We start from the raw sequence: 20,891 nt of genomic DNA on the forward strand, positions 1-20,891 counted from the left end.
TTTTGCTGGTTGGGTTAACACTGAGATTGTAGCATATGGTATAGAATCATGGACACTGGTATCAGAGGCAGGTTCCCAGTTGATGAGTTCATTGGAGTATTCCTTCTAATGGATACTAATTGCTTCTTCATCCTTGATAAGCTCTCCTCCATTTTTGGGTCTCTGTGAGGTGAGTTCCTTGGGTGGTTGGGATGTTGATGTTTGACAGCACTGAACAGTCCATATACATTACGCTTGTCTGCTAGTTGTTGGTTCCCCTGTGCTCTTTCTACCCAACAACAGTTCCGCTGGTCATGTGTTTTTTTCTTGTAGCTTAACCTTCAGATGGCCGTGGAGCTATTTTTTCCTCTTGAGACATGGCAGTGTGTCTGATAATGCAGCTTTTGTGTGGGCTACACTGGATGACTATTGGATTAAATCACAAAGGTAGGTTGTATGAACTTGGCTGATGTTTCCTTGTATGTAAAGTCATGAGGGGTAATCTGAAAGAGATGTATAAAACATTAAAAGAACTCAAGAGGACATGCACAGAGAAAATAATTTCTTTGATGGAAAAGGCAAGAGAATAATAATCTTAAAATTTGGGTTTGGCCAGTTAGAATGGAAATCAGGAAGTCCTTTTTTGTTTACAGAGAATTGGATAAATCCAGAATTCTTTGCACTCCAAAAGGCAACGGATAACAATTCACTGTAAAGGTGATGATTAAGACATTGGCATTTCCCCTCAGTAGTTCAGCCAGTAAAACCAGCTGGACGGCTGTGAGGGCTCTGCAGTTGCACTGGAAGGGGGAAAGAGGATTTGGGCTCCCTACTGTGGTCCAGGGACACCTGCTGAGAAATCTGCTCAGGTTCAGGGACAGTGGTTGAATTCCTGCCAATACTCATCTTCAAAATCCATACAGGAACAGGCATCTGTGTGGGATACTGTTGAGTGACTGAGACCCGAGAAGAAGGATTCAATGTCTTTGGAAAAGAAAGGATAATTGATGGCATTAAAAGTGTATTCTGAAGATTGGGATAGCTGTTTCCGATGTGTGCTTTACCACAGACGTTGGGAATTTGTCACTTTGACTGTAAACTGAGTGGAAGTTGCACCTTGTACTCCTTACTCCTGCATGATGCAATGTCACCGTAGCACCACATAGGGACACCATCTACCCATGATCAGGCACAACCCATGGTTTCCCAGGAGCCATTCTGGATTTCCAGTTTCCCCTGACAACATGCCCTGGGGCTAGAAAGCACCAATGAGCTAAGTTAATTTTAGCAGTTCAGGATGCAGATCTTTAAGGCACCACCTGTAGCACACCTTGGTAAACATCGAGCCCTCTCTTCCAGAGACAGCCATGGGTTTCCAGGGATGAGAAGAGACTGGATGACAATAGCTGGTCAGTCATCCTCACATAGATTTCTTCCTCAAAGCTGCAACTTCTCACTGAGATACAGTTCCACTCATGTTATTGCCTTCTGGTACTTTACCCTTCTTCCTGATCCAAACCTGTGCAGTGAATATTTCCAGATCATTTATAGAAGGCTCAGAAAAGCCTAAGACAATCTTCTCATATTGTCCAGATTTGACAATGAGGGTTGGGTAGGATGGTCTATCAAGACTGAAGATCATGATCTCCCTCATCCATAGTGTAGTAATTTATTTGTAAGCCCATGGCCACACTTTGAAGCCATTCAGGGCTTGTTTAGAAATCCCTGAATCATAGAACAAAGAACATGGAACAGGCCCTTCAGCCCAAACTAATGAAACTAATAATTAAACACATAACTGAACTAATCCCTGTTACCTAAACAATGTCCATGTCCCTCCAGTCTCTGCACATTCATGTGCCTATCTAAGGTCCTCTTAAAAGTCCCTGTTGTATTTACCTCCACTACCAGCCCTGGCAATACATTCCAGGCATCCACCACTCTCTGTGTAAAGAAACTTGTCCCACATCACCGTTGAACTTACCCCATCTCACCTTAAATGCATGCACTAACAATGAATCCTAACACTGAAATGGGCCAGACTCTCAATGGTTATAAATCCCTAAGGAAATGATCAGTTTTCTTTTATTGTACATGTTATTGTTTTAAATATAGCATCTGCAATGAGGACTGGGTGTACTGCACAAATACATGTGAGCCCAATTATCTTCAGCTGAATTCGTTGATTTATTCCTTCTGTAAGGGGATGTTGGCTGAGGATTGTGCAATATTGAGTCCCACTCACAACTCTCAGATAATGAAGCATTCTGTAGCCCTAGGCAGCGGGATATAAGAACATATGAAAAAGGTGCAGGAACCTGCTCTACCATTCAGTCAGATCATGACTGATGTGATCTTGTTCTCAGCTCCACTTTCCTGCTTGTTCCCCATAATCCTTGACCCCTATAGTCCAAAAATCTGTCCATTTCTGGCTTGGATATATTCCACGTCTCTGCCTTTGCAGCTCTCTTTAGGAGAGAATTCTGAAGATTCATGAGCTTTTGAGAGAAGAAATTCCTTCTCATTCTGGTATAATATGGGTAATATTATATTCTTCACCCTAGTTCTAGATTTCAGGGGGATCATCCTATCACCACTTACCCCGTTAAGTCCCTTAGAATCTTACATGTTTCACTAAGATAACAGCTCATCTTCTAAACTGCAATGCGTTCGGGTCAAGTCTACTCAATGGTTCCTTATGTGTTCATGCCTCAGATCAACCCAGTGAACATCTGAGTAGGCTCCAAAGCAACTATATCCCTCCTTAAATAAAGAGACCAAAACAGTATACAGTATAGTCAGGTAGAGTCTCACCAAAGCCTTGTACAGTTGAAACAAGACTTCCTCATTTGTTAAGTTCCATCCCTCTTCCAATAAAGGCAAACATCCTGTTCACTCTCCTGACTACCCACTGTACCTGCAAATTTGCTTCCTGTATCTCATGTATGAGGACACCCAGGTCCCTCCATACAGCAGCATTTGGTAGTTCCTTACTTGTTAAACAATGTCCTGCTTTTCTGTTCTTCCTTTAAAGTGGATAATCTCACAGCCATTGGTTGATATGGAACATAACGTTAGTTCCATATCATTTAATGGCAGCTTTTAACATGTTATAAGTAGATCGCCATTTGCATTGGCTGCTGTTGGATAGAGTTTAGAAATTTGCTCTAAAGAGGCGCCTAGTGGCCACAGCCTGTGGAGATAATGGAAAATTGAATGAAGTGTGGACACAGCAATTTATAAGGGTACATGCTGACACAGAAGAGTTCTCAAAAAACATGACAATGAGAAGTAAGATGTGTGGACAGGAAATGTTTGAAATATACCTACATGGCTACTTTTAAATTAATTCAATATGATCTCAGGTAAACACTTACATTAATTATTAACATAGGCAAGAGAGCTCTTGCCTTTAATGATGTGAGCCCTGAGGATTGTTATTTCTTTGTGTGAAAATTCAAATTACTGTTTGGTACACAGCTGATAGTCCTTAACAGTCAGGGATAGTGTGTGAAAACTCTACCACTGTGCTCTCATAATGACTTCCGTGATGAGTTTACACTGTGGCAGATGCCATCTCTGCTTCTGCAAGAGCTCCCTCATTGCTTAGATTTTAAAAAATCAGCTTCTATTAAAAGAAATCAAAAAAGCAAGAAGTGATTAAAAGTAAGAAATTAAGTTTAGGATGTCCTGAAGCACTTTAGAACTAGTCAGGTACATTTGAAGGGTTGGCACTGTTGGTGGCCAATTTAGTGCACAGAAAGGTCCCACAAAGAGCCATGTGATAATGATTATCTGTTTCTTCTTCCCCCAGTGGAGTGTGCTGAGGTTTTTATATTTAACAGGTCACTTGAGAGAACTCTCAGCTTTTCTCCCCACAGATAGCATTTTGGAATCCTTCCTATCCAATAAGAGAGTAGACAACACCTCATCTGGAAGATGGCACCCCCTCAGTGCTGGTTTTTATTTCTCGGCTCAAGTCTCTGGAGTAAGATTTGAACCCTTAAGCCTCTGGCTCAGTGAGAGTGCTACCAAGTGAGCCACAATTGACACATGGTTTCCCTGTATAACTGAGGTGATAAATGCCTCAAAGAGAGATCACTTAGTAAACTCAGGAGAACTCTAGATCCATTCTCCGAGTTCCAATGTATTAGATGTCAAGGAGTGTCACAATCTTTAGCACAACCTAAAAAGTAAGCAACTATAGGAAAACAACAAACAATCTAAGTAATATCTCAGCCTTATAAATGGTAAGACTTCTTTTAAGTGTCATACAGATGCTAAAGCAATAATATTATTTGTAGTCTTGTTCACTATTTTGCACAGGCACAAACACTATCATAATAATGGTACGTGTATTCCACACATATGCATATCCAATCTATGTAAAATATCTGACCCACAGACATGACGAAGCTATAAACTGCTGAATGGATGCAAGTTCCCAATGACTGAAGCACAGGCATGTTCAATCCCTAATGCATACATGCAGTATGTCCCATTAGATTCCACTCAATTTGAACAAGATGCCCTGACTTAGTAGCCCTAAACTTTTAACTGTGCTTAAACAAAGAACTCAGCATCTCAATGCCCTCCAGCTATGAACACATGCTGCAGTAAATCCTTCTCCTCCTTCAGTTCTCTCCATCTTTGCTCTCAGCTGCTTTTCATTTTGCCTTCTTTCCGAGCTACACACCTCCAATATCTGTTTTTCCTCTTCCCTCATTTCATCTCTCCTTTCTGTCCTCTCTTTTCATTTTCCTTTCATTCCGTTTTGCACTGACTTTCTTGACCTACTTTTTAATCACACTCCTTTGTCCCTTCAGAAGCCACATTTCCTTGCACTTTGCATGGCCTTGGAATGTCCAAGGAAGGAGCAGCACAGCAGGGGTGAGGGAGCCAAACAGTCACTCGGTGCACTGGGAGTGGGACTGAAGGCAGAACTCGGTTAAGGGAAAGCACAGGAGATGGAATCTAAGGTTATAATTCCAGGAATTCATATGATTATGGGGTTCAGATGGTTTAGATGGTTAAATTCAAGCAATCATATAAGCTAGTATCAGTAATATTGAACTTTTATTGTGAAGACTTAACTAATTTAGTTTTGTCTTTCAGCAAAGGTAAAGGCTATCTTTGACTCCAGAACCACATTGATGTGATTGAATCTTAGTTGCCTTCTGACCATTGTTCAGAAGCAGTAAGGGGTGGGCAGTAAGTACTGGTGTAGCTAGCACAGCCCACATCTTGTGATAACACTTTTATAAAAAACCTTTAACATCTACCTGAACCCACCAAACAGCCTGAGCAAGATTTCCCTTTTTGATGTGTGATCCAAAAGGTACAAGGAGAATGTAGCTTTAGAATGAAAGGTCTCTGATCCTGGTGTGGACTGTGTTGGGCAAGAGGAAGATGATTGAGTGAAAGGACGAGTAGACTTGCAGTTCAGTGTGAGAACACAAGGGATGAATTTAGTCAGCACCAAGCTGAGAAGACCTCCTGTCCCATTGTGCATTCCAGCCCTGTCCTTCCCAACTCACTCTCCCGAGGCAACAGCAGAGAGCTTAAAATACCGAAGGTGCAGATGGTTGCTACAGCAACACACCAGTGACGCACTTACAAAGCTCCCAAACCCCCTGAAGGAGGATTCGCAATTTATAGTTGTACACCACTGAGTATCTTTTGATCGCATTCCATTTGTTGGACTCCATCACAGCCACATCAGCATTAGCTTACAGAGAGAACCAGTCAAGCGAGGGGAAAAAAAATTGCCTGCATCTGCACTTCTTAATCATTTCCATTTGATTAGAGTGAAGAAGGTTTACAGCAGCATTTTAAACATGCTGTTGACAAACCATCGCATAAAGGCAGAAAATATTTCATTTCTCTCTGACTGAACAATTTTAGAACGCATTTTTGGACAAGATTTTTACTCCATGTATTTATTTATGACAGTGAGATTCCAAGAAAATTTCTCAGTTTGATAATTAATAGCTCTCCAGATGGTGTTTCTCAGCTTATTACAGATGCATCAAAGCTTAGGGCTCCCACTCCACTTACTTCTGTACTGACAGAAATAACATGTGCTGCATCTTCTCCTCTACATACTCATAAATATTCAACACATTTACTGGCCTTCTTTCCTATTTAAAATTTTTAACTCTCCCCAAACTGTTCTTGGACACCTTTCATGTACTCCTCCATGTGCCAGTAGCTCCTCCCTTCCTGCTATATTTACCCCAGTGGCTATTTTGTCAAGTAAACTGAGGTGGTGGGTCAATCAGTCTGTCAGATGTCATCAGGGGAGTTTTGACTCCCAATGACTCAATGGGCTGGTGCTGTCCAAGAAGAGTTGGCGTTATATCCTGAAGCCACTTCAAAGTTGGGGTAGAATCTTGCTTTTGGTTCTGCCCGGTTTACTAAGAATGATCATTTTCCTCACTCCACGATTGCTGCATCAACTGGTTAATCTCTGCCTCAGCATCATGGCCTCAAGGTCTGTCACCATCCAACAACAATGCTGAATGCATCTGGCCCAGGACTGAATGGTTGGCTCTGTTTTTTCTGCACAGGATTTGGAGAAGTCTTCCCCAGCAGCACATTTCAAATAAACTGTTCCTCTTGTAAGTTCCAGCTCTTGCTATTAAGTCCACTGGATGTTTATTCAAGGGGGAATCCTCATTTCATTTTTTACCAGAGGTGGTCAACAAACCAGGGACTAGGATCCTGACAGATTTTGCCCGTCTTGGACCTTGGAATGCTGTGGACAATTATATCATGGCACTTGGAATACTGTGATCAGCAACTCAGCACAGAAAAGGGATTATGGAAGTTGGGACAATCTTACAGCAGATAGTAAGAACATAAGAGGAGAAATAGGTCACTCGGCCTTTAAAACAGGCTCTGCCTTTTAATTTATCGCTGACCTGTCCCAGGCATCATCGTCTCTTCTGTGCCAGTTCCCCATTGCCCTCAGTTCCTTGATCTTTTAAACATCTATCTCCTTCCTCTTTAAATGCCCCCAATGATTTAGCCTCCGGGAAGAGAATCCAAAGGTTCATTACCATCTATGAGAAATTCCTACACATCTCAGTTTTAAATGGCTATCCATTAATCTTGTAACTGTGTCCCCTCGTTCGAGATTCTCTCACAAGTAAAAACATCTCAGCATCTCCCCTCCCCTGCATTCTAAGGAGCTTATGTTTCAATAAGGTCACCAATCATTTTTCTAATCAAGGTAAAAAGGGCCAATAGAGACTCACCAGCTCATATTCCACCTCTCTTGGTTTGTCTGCAAAATCAGATGTTAAATGGAATAACACACATTACTCTGAGACTGAAAATCAAGTTATCCCTCGACATTGAGATTTGGGGTGGAGGTAGGGAACGAGGTGCACATTAGAATCATAGAGTAATACGGCACAGAAGCAGGCCCTTTGACCCAACTCATCCATGCCGACCAAGATGCCCATCTAAGCCAGTTCCATTGCCTGCATTTGGCCCATATCCCTCTGAACCTTACCTATCCAATATACCTGTTCAAATGTCTTTTAAGTGTTGTTATTGTCCTTTTTTTAAACAAAATTGAATTGTTCTGTGATTAAATAACACTACAATTCCAGAATTATCTTTCTGAAAACATTTTACATTTTGAGATGAAATGGGCAAGGTTGAAATTTGCTGAGATAACATGCAGTCCCGTTGATCCCAGGAGAGCCAGCCCTGCTTACTCATGCACTTTTGAACAGATGAAAACCTGAACTAACAAAGTGTGATTGTAAGGAATTTATAGAAATCTGTGTACTTATATAACATTCTGTAAAATGACAGGAGAGAACCAAAATAAACCAAGGATCTTTGCTTCATGAATAGCAGCTTGATTTAACCAAATGTATTCATATTTTGCACCTTCAGTATATATGTAGTTACAGATTCCATCCCCGGATTTGAATAAATTCCAGAGCCGGAGTACAGAGGGCTGAAGCCACTATAAACTAGCTTTAATGCTACTGTGAAGGATGAATTTTGAGCCAATCACGTTTACCACACAGAAACAGGCTATTCCGCCTCAAAGGTTCATGCTGATGTTTCTGCTCCACATGAACCTCTTCAGTGCTTCTTCCTACCTCAGAAATAAAGCCGCTGATTCCTTTCTCTCTCATGTGTTTGACTTTACCTTCCATTTCAAGTGAATTTTGTATTGCTGATTTCTCATAGGATGTTCACTGTGGTTCAGTTTGTACCATTTTCACCTGTGTCACAATGTTGCAGGTTCAAAAGCAAGTTCACAGGCTTCATGCAAAAATCTAAACTGGCACTGAGGGAGTCTGTACTGTCAGTTGTGCCAACTTTCAGGTGACATTAAACTTAGCCTATCTGTTCTCTTAGATAGATGTAAAATCCTGTGACACTGTTTTCTATTGAAGAGGAGAAGAACTGTCTTGGCATCCTGGTCAATACCGATCTGTCAGTCACCCTCCCATTAAGGGATCATCTTGCCATTATCGCATTGTTTTTGGTCAAAGGTTACTGTCTGGAAATTGGCTGACTGTTTCCTACATTGCAAATGTGAATGCACTCCTAAGGGTACCTTGAAATCAAAAAAATTGCTGATGCTGTAATAAAAACAAAAAGTGCTGGAAACACTCACCACATCAGGCAGCATCTATGGGAAGAGAATCAGAGCTAACGTTTCAGGTTGAAGATCCTTCATCAGAATTAAAGGTTACACTGAAAAATGCTATAGAGATGCAGATCCTTTTAAAAATATAAATAGGTTTTCCATGAGGTTATGGGAGGCCTTGACCTAGCCCATTGCCTTCAACTGGGCCTGCCACAACCTGACACAGTAGCAGGGGTTAAGGTCAAATTGGCCAATGTTCCTGTGCTCAGTGCTATTCATACCCAGGCAGATGGGTGAATCGTTAATGGTGGGAGATGGAGGGGTGAGTGATTGGGTGGGCTGTTGATGTTACAATTTCCCTGTGCACCTCAGGGAATCACTCCGGCTTCTCATGTCTGCGAGGAAAAATCATTTTATTGCACGAGGAATGACCTCACGTTCTTTGATGCTCTTTTGCTCTGGAGGGGCTGGTACCAAATGCCCATTTGCCTGCCTTTTAAATATGGCCAGGATTGGAATAGTGGCATCAGACCTGCTTTTGAGTTTCAATAAGGCCCCTTGTAGAGTCATGTAGCAAGGAAACAGGCCTCTTGGTGTATCATCCACATCAACCATCAAACCATTTACAGTAATCTTCTACCAATTCCATTTTATTCTTCTCACAGTCACATTAGCTTGCCCCAAATTCTACCACTCACCTATTTACATCAGCCAATTAACCTACCAATCAGCTTGTCCTTGGAATGGGGGCAGGAACTGGAGCACCCAGTGGAAACACAGGCACAGGGAGAATGTACAAACTCTACACAGATAGCGCTGGACAGCAGTTTGAACCCAGGTTGGTCATTGAAGCTGTGAGGCAGCAGCTATACGAAAAAGACCATTTTATGGACTCTGTCTATACTTCTCGCTACCTCAGTAAAGCAGCCAGCATAATCAAAGCCCCCACCCATCCAGGACATTCTCTCTTCTCCCCTCTCCCATCAGGCAGAAGATACAAAAGCCTGAAAGCACGTACCAACAGGCTCAAGGACAGCTTCCATCTCACTGTTATAAGACTATTGAATTGTTCCCTAGTACGATAAGATGGATCTTGACTTCACAATTTACTTTGTTATGACCTTGCACCTTATTGTCCACTGCACTTTCTCTGCAGCCGTGATACTTTACTCTGCATTCTGTATTGTTTTACCCTGTACTGCCTCAATGCACTGTGTAATGAATCGATCCGTATGAATGGTATGCAAGACAAGTTTTTCACTGTACCTCGGTACAATTGACAATAATAAGCCAATTCCAATTCAAATTATTCAACTAATTCTTCATTCAAAAATTCCTTTCATTCCCAAAGAAAATCTAATTGGGAAAATAACTTGTAAGAAATAAACTGATTCCTTGGATCTCGTTGAAAATAGTTGGGATATGGATTTTATCTCTGCTCATTTAAGATTGTGTCTATGCAAGGAAATAAAAGAATATTCCTAATTAAAAATAAAATGAAAATGTCTGTGAATGGTTGAGCAGGCTTCAGAATACAATAGCTTGACATAGCTCCCAGTTCCCTCCAGGGGAGTACTTGACTGGCCCAGCATGATCAATGAGTTTGATGCATACTTAAGCACAAACAAGAATGATGTGCATAAGTCTTAAATATTCATGTCTGAACTTTGTCATTGGAAATCTACTAACTTCACAGCTCAGGATTCATTTAATTTTTTTTTGCCTCAGATTTTTATCCTTTCCTCTGGTATATATTTGAGTAAAGTTCTACAGGTTCTGAAAGCATCTGGTACCTCAGCCAACCTGTTCAGTGGATGATCATCCAGTAAGTCAGAGTCAAACTCCATTCTCACTTCCTAAAGGCAAAATAACTGAAGACTCTGTACCTAAAGTAAAAGCAGTCAATGCTGGAGATGCTCAGCAGGTCGAGAAGCATCTAAGGGAGGAAGGAACAGGGTCAATGACCTTTCATCAGAACTGGTAAAGTAAGAAAACAAGTATGTTTTAAGCTACAGAGAGGAGGAGGGGTGGGGAGAACAAAGAAAATGTCAGTAGTAGGTTGGAGACCAAGGTTGGCCAGGTGGCACGAGTGTCATCTAAGAGAGGGTGAGGAGTACCTGTTAACCATAGCAGGAATGTCGAGTCAACAGATGGAATCCTGGCTGCTCTTTCTCAGGAATACAGAGAGTCAAATGCAGCATCCCATTGGCTTAGAGTAGTAACTGAGATCAACTCAGAAGCTGCCACTGGCTAAAGCTTGGGACCTTCTTGCTGTGTGGTCTATCATTTTCATTCAAGCCATTATAAATACCCACAGCCCCTTTCGTATATTTAATAATTTCTACAGGATGAGTAGGGTGTTGTTTGGTAATTGTCGCATGCCTCTTGTAATTGTCTCCTGTTTACACAACAAAGAAGCAGCCATATTGTCAGCATTTTATTAGCAAAAACACATTCAGCAAACATGTTACATTGAGGAGACCTGGCAATATTTCATTTGTTAAAGGAAGACTATCTTCTACAATAAACTGTAAATTTCATAAAAATATTATTATCCGGTATAATTCTAGCCTGTTGGACCTACAGACTCAATTGATGTTCATTCATGCATTGGAGTAAATAGATGACATGATGCAAACATTTATTCTACTGGGTGAGCACTGATGTTGCCCATAGACTAATCTCTAGTGCACTGCATGTAATGCAGAAAACTGGTCAGCCTGCAAGGTTTGGACTGGTTGGCGTTCCAATTTGACATGCACCTGTAAGTAATGCTTGTGTTCTCAACTGTATAAAATCTCTCTCAGTACTCTATGAGGCCAAAATTCATAGTAAATACCTCCATGGGGTAAATGGTTATAAAACAGGAGTCCATTGGTCTGTTTGAGGTAAGCAAATAATGGAAAGCTGAGTAATTTGAGTTGAGATCTTACCTAATAAAATCTGGCACTGAGAGTGAAAAATGGACTGAAGCAGACAAGGGGTTCACAATATACGTAATAAATCATGAATGGTTCTTAATCCAAATTTGAGATGAGAATTTTGAAAACCTAGGTCATAACTAAATATGAGTTGTTTGCTCAACAGAACACTGACTTTTGAGAATCTCAGTGCAGCTCCTACACTGGGCACAATGTTGCCTTCGGTCCTATAGCTTCAAATCAAAATAATCTGGAGCTGAGTCCATGGAGAGTGAGAGGTATCAGAACACTAATGTGTTGTTGTGTCCTGTCTGGGCACAATTCCCAGTATGAGAACATCCAGTGACCAAAATACCACCATCAAGATTCCAAGTGATCAACTGTTCCATCCATGAAAATTGGGAGGATGAAACACATCATAATAATTCAGCACAAACACCAATAAGTTCAAATACACTAGCACTGTGTGTATACGTGTTAAGTATTTTGTGTAGTACAACTATATACAGGGATAGTCCTCCAAGAGTAGTACTGCTTAAGGTGCTGGGAATTCAGCAAAATCTCCTTTAAACCAATCTTTCTATAATGGAGATGACCATGATCCATAGGGCAGGTAAGCTACCTATACTTTTATTTTGGTGGTGTTGTTAAAATAGCTCAGAAATGATGAGGACGTCCTTAAATATAGAACAATAGATTGTATCTTATCAAAGATAACATAATGCTACATCGTTTTTCAGCTTTTTCTCTCACTTAGATTTGCACTGTAACCATTTCTTAAGTAAGCAAATGGTGGTCTGTGTCAGGTGCTTTATTGTGCTCTGCAGGCCGGGTTTAATTTATTTTAACAATTCCTAAGACCCCATAGAGACAAGGATGTAATTCTGCATGCTGTACAAAGTTATAATGTAGAAAGAAAGGAAATCAAAATCAAGCTGGGGGGTCCACTGCAAAATATTGGTGGATTAACTAGTTAAAACTCTCTTAACTCCCCCTGTCCCTCTATAGGCACTTATACCATGTTTTATATCTGTAGGTATTTGACACAGGGTTTGTATGTTGCTTGGCTTGCTCCCATTTTCCTAGTATTGTGCTTCTATTGTCATTGCTAGTCCTTATCCTGGTATCTCCTAGTTACCATGATTATATTTGAAATGAGAAGTAACCAATAATTTAATTAAATGAGGCAGAATATAGTAGAAAACTTCCAAAGCTGGGCAGCCTGACTACAGTGGGATGACTATTCAAGAGTGATTGTTTTGATACTCATTTGTGGCTATTTATTACCAAAGGCCACAAAATCTATAGCGATTATAGAGAATGTGCTTTTTACATAATATAAGTTTAAGAAGTTAATACATTCAGTAAATTACCTTATGATGTAGGGTAGATAATAGGCACAGAGACCAAAAGTATATGAATTAATCATACCTACAAGGATTGTTCATGTAACCTCCATCCTACCTATAATACTACAAAGTATACTTGGGAGAATGGACACTCAAAGGAACTCTTGTCAAAGACCTTGAGAGAGTGATTCCAGTGGAGGCTCGCTGAAGCTCATCTGCTTTAGTCATGAATTTTGCCTTTGATCAAATTAAGTTCTTTGTTATTTATATGTTTAAGAGGTTTTATTGCCTAAACTCTAAATAATTCGAAAATACAATGAGTGAAACAAACAAAATTTGATGTTGGCAAGTTATGGTACTTTAGTCAGCATATAAAGGACAGGATGTTGAATTAATATGCAATAGGGGATGGTGTAGCATGGATGCTCTTCTGTACAGATTGCCTAACAGTCTAATTGAAATAAGCAAAGCTGCCATTTGACTGCAGAGTACAGTCTACATGATGCTGCATTTTCCCTTTAATTTCTCTGTTCGCTTCTGCTGTTTGGACTTCTTCCCATCAATATTCAGGCTCATACATCTGCGCTTTTCCAAATTAAGCAGTTCCTGGAAAAGCTCTTTGACATTGTGGTTCATCTTGGCTGAGGTCTCCATGAAAGCGCATTTCCATTCCATTGCCAATGCTTCCCCCACCTTGCTGTCCACCTCCTTGGCTGTTTCGTCACATTTGTTGCCCACCAACATGACTGGGATGTTCTCAATATTGCCTTTGATCTGAAGGATTTGCTGGTAGATGGGTTTCAGCTCCTCCAGGGACTGACGGCTGCAGATGGAGTAGACTAGGATAAAAGCATGTCCCCTGGAAATGGAGAGCCGCTGCATTGCTGGAAACTGGTGTGAGCCTGTGGTATCAGTGATCTGAAGGGTGCAGACACTCTTATCACAGCTGATCACCTGCCTGTAGGTGTCTTCAATGGTGGGAATATAGGTTTCTCGAAAGGTGCCTTTGACAAAACGTAGCACCAGGGAGCTTTTTCCGACACCCCCAGCCCCAAACACCACGACATTGTAATCATTACTCTGCTCAGGCATTTTCTAAGGATCTTCTTACCTACAGTGATAAAACAGTGATAAAACAATAATCCAACAGGTGCAATCAAAGAACAATTTGAATTAAAGATTTTGCTTCTATTTCTGGCATAAAAAACCCCATCTGTTAGCATTCATGTAGCTTCTAGTGTCCAAACCATCACTGGGAAAACATACACCATTTGAAAAGTTTCAAAAATAAAAAGTGAATACGGTGGAAAATTCTGGATGGAGCCAATTTTGTTTCAGTTTGGATCTGACCTGAGGCTGATAGAAGAACCAGTAAATGGGACCATCCAGAGTTCCATTTATTCCAGGGAATTTCACTCCGCTAGTGGTACACACATGTGGTGTTCTTGTGATTGAGAAATGGATGGGAATTCATTAAGAAATACAATCAGGTTTTTCCTAAAAAGGTAAAATAGATGGGAAGCTATTGTGGTTAGGTGATCCTTTCACTGGAAAGGGAAATTCCTGCTAGTCAGTCGGTTAGTTACTAGGATATACATTTTAAGACCATTCACAAAAAATGAGGTGAAGTGATTGTGTGTCAGCTCAATAGTGGAACTCGCATTTCTGGATCAAAGAATTGTGGATTCATGTCCCACTTCAGGGACTTGAGTCCAAAATCTAGGTAGATTCTAAAGAGTAATACTGATGGAAAATTAAACAGAGGTTCCATCTGTTTGCTCAGATTGATGAAAAGATCCCACAACAATACTTTTTAAAAAATACAGGGGAATTCACTCCTGTGTCTCAACCAATAGTTATTCCTCAACTAACAGATGTAAACCAGATTAGCTGATCCTTATCATTTTGATGTGTGCACATTGACCCCCACATTTGTTTCAACAGAATAATGCCTATGCATCAAAATTACTTCATTGACTTTGAAATGACCTGAGGTCACAAGTGCTAGATATTAATGTAAGCCTTTCTTTTATGAGAGACTATTAAATGTCCTACCAAAAATTGCAGCTGAAGGAAAATCTATAACACAAGTAAGAAATGGGTGGATATTTGTGAAATATATTTTTTATCAGTTATATGGAAAAGGGGCAGATGTAATAAAACGTCAAATGCAATTTATGAACTTCTTGGGAGCCAGCTAAACACATATAAACTGACCTGAACCAAATTCAAACCTTTAGAGAGCAGGTTAGTCTACTCCTTATACTCCAAACACTTACATTGCAGCAATTGGATGTGAGTTCTATCAACCATTGACAGATCAATTTTAGAATCTCAGAAAGGACCACAGTCAGGTAATATGAAAGTAGCATCTTGCCTGGCCAAAATCCAAGTCTTACATTGGGCAGTAAAGTGTAAATTAATAGATTGCCCTGGACTTCTATGATTTATGATGATTTATTTCCTGGGAAACCCACTGTGCCATGAAGGGCTGATTTTACTTAGGGTCTGACCTAATGCCAAATTCTACTTCCCATAGGCCATTGTACAAGACTCTGCCCATGTTCTAAATTCTGTCCCGTTCTGTCCATATTGTCAGAAGAATTACATTCATCAATAATTCAACAGATGCATTCTTCTATTGATTGTTGGCGCTCCACAATATATTCTTTTTTACTTTTCAGAAACTCATAGGATTGCTGTTATGTATTTGCTATGGTTGTATCTAATCACCATCGCCATCTACATTTATAAAGGCAGTTCCTTTTCATTCAATTAGCATTCATTAAAAGCACCTTCTCTGCCATTGCTCATATTGTGTTCCTAACTGTTGTTCCAACTCACTCTCTCTTCCCTTCTCTCCTGTACTCTCCTGAGTAGATGTTCCCTAAACTTGTATGACTCAATAACTATTCTGCTCCTTAAATTGCATTCTTAGCAACGACTCCATCCTGAGCTCTACAAAGTTTCACTCAGGATGTAGATAGGCATGAAAATTATTTTATGATAGAATTGTTGGTGTCTTTCCTTATGAAATCTTTAGTGGCTGCATTTCATTTTTAAGAATTGATTTAGACAAATATGTTTGGAGCTAAATCTTCTTTTTCTGAAAGATGAATTTTCTCTTTCCTCATCTTACTCAAATTATAGTTAAAAAAAAACTCTTGGCATGTTGTTACAAGAATAAAATTGGCTACCACCAGGGAATCAATGGGATTCCTTGAATAGGACCTCAGTTGTGGTATGGCTGTCAATGCAATACAAAATAGTTTTGGATCAGAAATATAAATTAGAATGCAAAGTGAAATAGTTCTGAATCTAGCCAAAGGCATAATCTCATACTGCACTATGACAGCTTGGATCTCTTCGCTGTTGGTTTGTCACTGTTACAACGTTCATTGACAGCAACTGTAAAGAGAGAGCATTCAAATGCCAGTGATTAGACAGTACTTTCTGTGTGAACTGCTGGCAAGGGATTTTGTATGGCAGTATTCTATGGGCCAATAAAGATGATGAGGTTAGGAAGCACCAGAGAATGTGCTTTAGCAAATGGGTAGTTATATTCAGTCAGTGCACATTTTAAGGTGAAAATTGAATGAGTGAAAATGTGGTCTTCAAGGACCCATTGTTCAGTTAAATGGAAGTTCTATCATTAGTTTGAAGGTTTGCATTCCAATTGCTGCCGAAGGAAGTTCTTTAAATGACATTTCACCATTGTGTTCAACAGAGTACAGTTGATTCCTTCATACAGTTAAGAAATGATATTTCTGTAACATATTACCGCAAAATTTCATGGTTATAGCATTTGTAGAAAGAAAATTATGAAATCAACATTTTTCAACAATGAAAAGAAACTAAATCAAATGCAAAGAAACAGAATCATGTAATAACCCACATTCATCACATTATTGTTAGCAGGTGATGGAAGTTAATATGGAGAGATCTGACTGCTGAATATTTGCAGCATTTTCTGTTTTTATTTCAGATTTTCAGCATATACAATTTTTTGATTATCTAAAATGATCTGTGTTGACAAGAACAAGAAATTATGCTGAAACATGAATATTAAAAACAACACAGTTGCCAAATTGGCCCAGGCTGAACAAGTTCCACTGTGTGTTACTAAAAGTATGAACATGCAGTCAAGAGATAGTAAGGGAAAAATCTGACAGAGGCTATTATTACTACCATGTGTGCATAAGCAGACATCTATATATACATTGTTTATTGTTATAGAAAGTTGCTTACCCCAAGACAATAGGACCCGTCCCCAACCCTACCCAATCTTAAATCAGTAAAATGATTTCAAGAGGTATTGATTGTTTAAGTGGCGACCACACTGTTCTTTCATCCAGGGGACAGAGACTCAATTGCTCCGGTCGAGAAGTGGATCGCCTGGACTCATGAAATTAGAATCTCTCTTTCATTGTAAAATTGGGCACTCCCAACTCAGTTCAGAATGGCCCGTGGCACATAAACTATTCATACTCTGGCTGCAATTGAGCAAACTTGCTCAGCCAAGAAAGGTGGATATTTCCCAAAAGATTTTAAGGGGAGGATTGAAGAGGTAGATGAATAAGATATTTACTTGGGGTCTGATTTGATGTCAGAGTGCTTGATGCTTTGACTGAAAACCTAAGATAGAAGCATGGTCATTCACCGCGACAGGCAGCGTACTAATTACTTACACCCCAACTGATATCCCTTACCTTCCTGAGCACAAATATTCGAATTTTTTGATAAAGGGAGCGAAAGAAAATGTGGACACACATATTCCAGTTGAAAGGTTTTCGGACACTTGCCTCACTCAGCCTCTCTCACCTCACTCCATCCAACAAGAACGACTTAACATTTATAAAATGCCATTAACGTGGAAATCCATCCAGGCCACTCACGCAGACAACAAAAAATTAACGCACAAGCAAAGCAGACACAGGTATAGGGAGGCGGAATTTCCAGATCCTGAACAAATTGTTTTTCTACATCCCTTTTCTTTTTTGACACTTAGCACTTGGATGACAATATTCCCAATTATTGAACTTTATTTGAATCTTTTTTATACAATTATAACTCCTTTCATCGGCTGTCGTTCATTGTGAACACCTCGCACAATGGCCAAGTGTTGTAGTGAATAATGCGAAGGTTCTGAACGTTTCATTCCTGCTGCCTGTTCAAAGGTCGTTGCCACACAGAATCTCACTGCCCCTCACTAACAAAGCTGTGTTTAACTGCAATAATGTTGCTCGGATCAACGATAACATTCCCTCTATTTTATGTTGTGAACACAGCCAGAGGCCCCCAGCCTGTATCTCCCTGCTGATAATCGGGTACGTTTTATTACAGGGTCTCTGGAACCAACTGAGATCTTCGGTGCTCCCCCCAACCCCCAACCAGGTAGGAGCCCAAAGAGCAGTTTGTTTCATGGGCTAAAACTTTTCAAGAAAGCAAATATGCAGAAAGTATCTTTTGTCGCGCCTTCTGACTGTAATAAATTCTACCACACTGACCCTACTCTTCAAATTTCCTTTTGTAAAAGAATTAGCGTTATTGGAATGATTGCGAGCAACTGATTCATTTGGTAGTTGGGTTGAGGGGTAATTTGACAGCCGGACGGTCAGGCTCAAGTACCATCAAATATACTGACATTCCCAGGTGGGCTGTGATTATCTAAAGCGACAGATTTCCAATTCATTTTAGATCATAAAGGCACAACAGCCCATGTCCAGGGTCCGGCCTGGCGCTGTCCCTTCCCTGGAACTACAACGCGGTGCAATTAATTATTTTTTATACATATTTATCATATTTATTCCATACAACGGATTTTTAAATACGGTAAAAATACCTTGACGTGGTTTGTGCCAAACTAAATTATCGCCTCCTTATTGCCATATCAGCGAAACTTTCTGGCTGAATGGAAATTCACAGAAGAATCTGAATTCACTGGGAGCCTCTTCCCACCCTCCTGGTTTGCGGACACTGGTGACTCGGTGCTCCCCGCTTTCACCTCCAAACACACACAAATGACCCCTTTGCACACTTACACTTTCGCACACGTGCACGCTCTCATCCCTGACACTTATCCTCATCATTTACACACACACGCTTTCGTGTGCATGGCTCACAACTGCACAGGTTATTGCTTGCACAGCGTTGTGTGCACACTCACCACAATACACATTATCGACAGCACGCTTACACACTACCACTTGTGCAAAGAGCCAGCGGCAGGGACAGCCGGCTGCACTGAATCACACAATTACACTGATATACTGAACACCGCTTTATGCCAGCATCTTAATATTCCCATTCACGTGCACACGAATTGAAGATTTACCTTCACTTCCCCCAATTAATTAATGGCTCTTTTTCTCTTCTTGATCAGTTCGGCACCTGGACCATCACTTCCAATAATACCCTCGCTCCCTTTATAATCCTACCTTTGCAGAGCACAATTACAAAGGTGGTCTCTCTGGCAGCGTGAACAATTCAGACTCGATTCTCTGTTAATACATTGCACACACTTTCGGAAATTCCCAATGCCAGCAGCGCGATATGTAGGAGAATGTGTATCTGCTCTGCGCGTCATCAAGATAAGATTTACCTTCGATGCGTGTTGTAACTGTGCGGAGCGATGTTGACCGACTCCAATCTATTGTCTTGTCGGCTTGTGTCTCCTTCACATTCTCGCTCACTATTTCAGCACCACATCACCGCGGACAGCTCTCGGGCTCAGCATATTCCGCCAACCTCGAAGAACTGGCGTTATTTATTTATTTATTTATTTTTACACACACACACACACACACACACACACACACACACACACACACACACACACACACACACACACACACACACACCACTTTTAATCGGAGCGTCGCATTTATTTATCCTGTCCTCTACCTCGTGTGTAACAACCATAGACAAATTTCAATAGTAAAATGACATTTATACAATGTACTGAAATTCGCAATGCTGCCTCACGAATCCAAGGGATTTAATTCTCTCTCCTGCCCCCTTCGAACTACCCTTCCCCCACCCCAAATCTCCAGCGGTCAATCATCCAAGGATCTCATTCCATCTGACACTGTCCCGTCCATCGGTCGCTGAGCTTTCTCCTGCGACAATAAAACATTTGACTGATCTTTTCTTCCACTCCCTCCCCTCCGCCACCCTCATCCTATCTCTGCTCCACCTTCCATCGACACACACAGGGCTGCAGCACAAGGTGCCCATTCAAGAGGATAAAAGGATAAACCGGCAGGAGAGAGGAGGAGAGGGAGTGAGGAGCAGCTCTAACAAGACTAATTTTTACGTTCGAATCAACCCCCACCTCCAGGTCCTCGGGGAAGCGCTTTCAAAAAATCTGTGACGATCTAACGCTCCATCAGTTACTGGGACCTTTCATTCTTCACTGGGCTCTTCGTTCTAAACTCAGAACTCTCTTCTCATCCAACTATACTGCACATAGCAACTTCCCCAGCCCTTTCTTGCCGAATGAATGACTTTTCCACCCCTGTATCATTCCTTCACATAAATTGTCCTCTAACTCGCGTAACTCCCAAATAGAACATTCTCCCCAACAGAGAAAAAAAATCTCGATAGCGTTTAGCTCCATCTACACTAATCTTTCACCCCTACATAAATTACTAATGGCAGTTCACATTTGGCTAAATAATGATCGCGTGTAATACTTGCACATCGTGTCAAATCTATTGCGGATTTCAGTCTCCTTCAAAATAGAGGTTCTTTTTAATCAAAAACACAAACATTCGTATAATACACAGCATAATTTTCAGACTTGGATTCATTTCCACCTCCAGTTAAGTACCGTAAAGGAAGTCTATAGCCTTTCTATGACCCCACTAATTACTTTCGTCAGTTCCAAATAGAATTACCTCTTGTAGATCCAAAATCGGCACCAGAAGTGGAAAGGACGAGAGCCGAGTGTTGGACGTTTTATTGGAAAACACGTGCAATGCAAGAGTTCATAAAGCGTTTCACAAATTATATTTAGAACAG

At 40.6% G+C, this 20,891-nt stretch overlaps 1 protein-coding gene across 4 annotated transcripts; it reads right to left on the bottom strand.

Moving 5' to 3' along the window:
* Window positions 1-11,039: 11,039 nt before the first annotated feature.
* LOC127582524 (GTP-binding protein Di-Ras2-like) lies at window positions 11,040-20,891 on the bottom strand. 4 transcript variants are annotated; one of them, XM_052037858.1, is made up of 2 exons: window positions 20,768-20,891; window positions 11,040-13,980 (listed from the first exon to the last, which is right to left on the bottom strand). In XM_052037858.1, exon 2 carries the CDS (start codon window positions 13,959-13,961, stop codon window positions 13,365-13,367), a length of 597 nt encoding a protein of 198 aa, XP_051893818.1. In that variant the 5' UTR covers window positions 13,962-13,980; window positions 20,768-20,891; the 3' UTR covers window positions 11,040-13,364. The 4 variants fall into 4 exon arrangements, with proteins under 4 accessions (XP_051893818.1, XP_051893817.1, XP_051893819.1 ...); XM_052037857.1 differs by lacking the exon at window positions 20,768-20,891 and adding an exon at window positions 19,471-19,605; XM_052037859.1 differs by lacking the exon at window positions 20,768-20,891 and adding an exon at window positions 19,307-19,450.

This window comes from Pristis pectinata, chromosome 24, assembly GCF_009764475.1.
Source record: "Pristis pectinata isolate sPriPec2 chromosome 24, sPriPec2.1.pri, whole genome shotgun sequence".
In the NCBI taxonomy this organism is placed as follows: Eukaryota; Metazoa; Chordata; class Chondrichthyes; order Rhinopristiformes; family Pristidae; genus Pristis; species Pristis pectinata.

Coding starts and splice junctions, on each gene's coding strand:
- LOC127582524 (XM_052037858.1), bottom strand. CDS start 13,961: ATGCCTGAGCAGAGTAATGATTACAATGTCGTGGTGTTTGGGGCTGGG.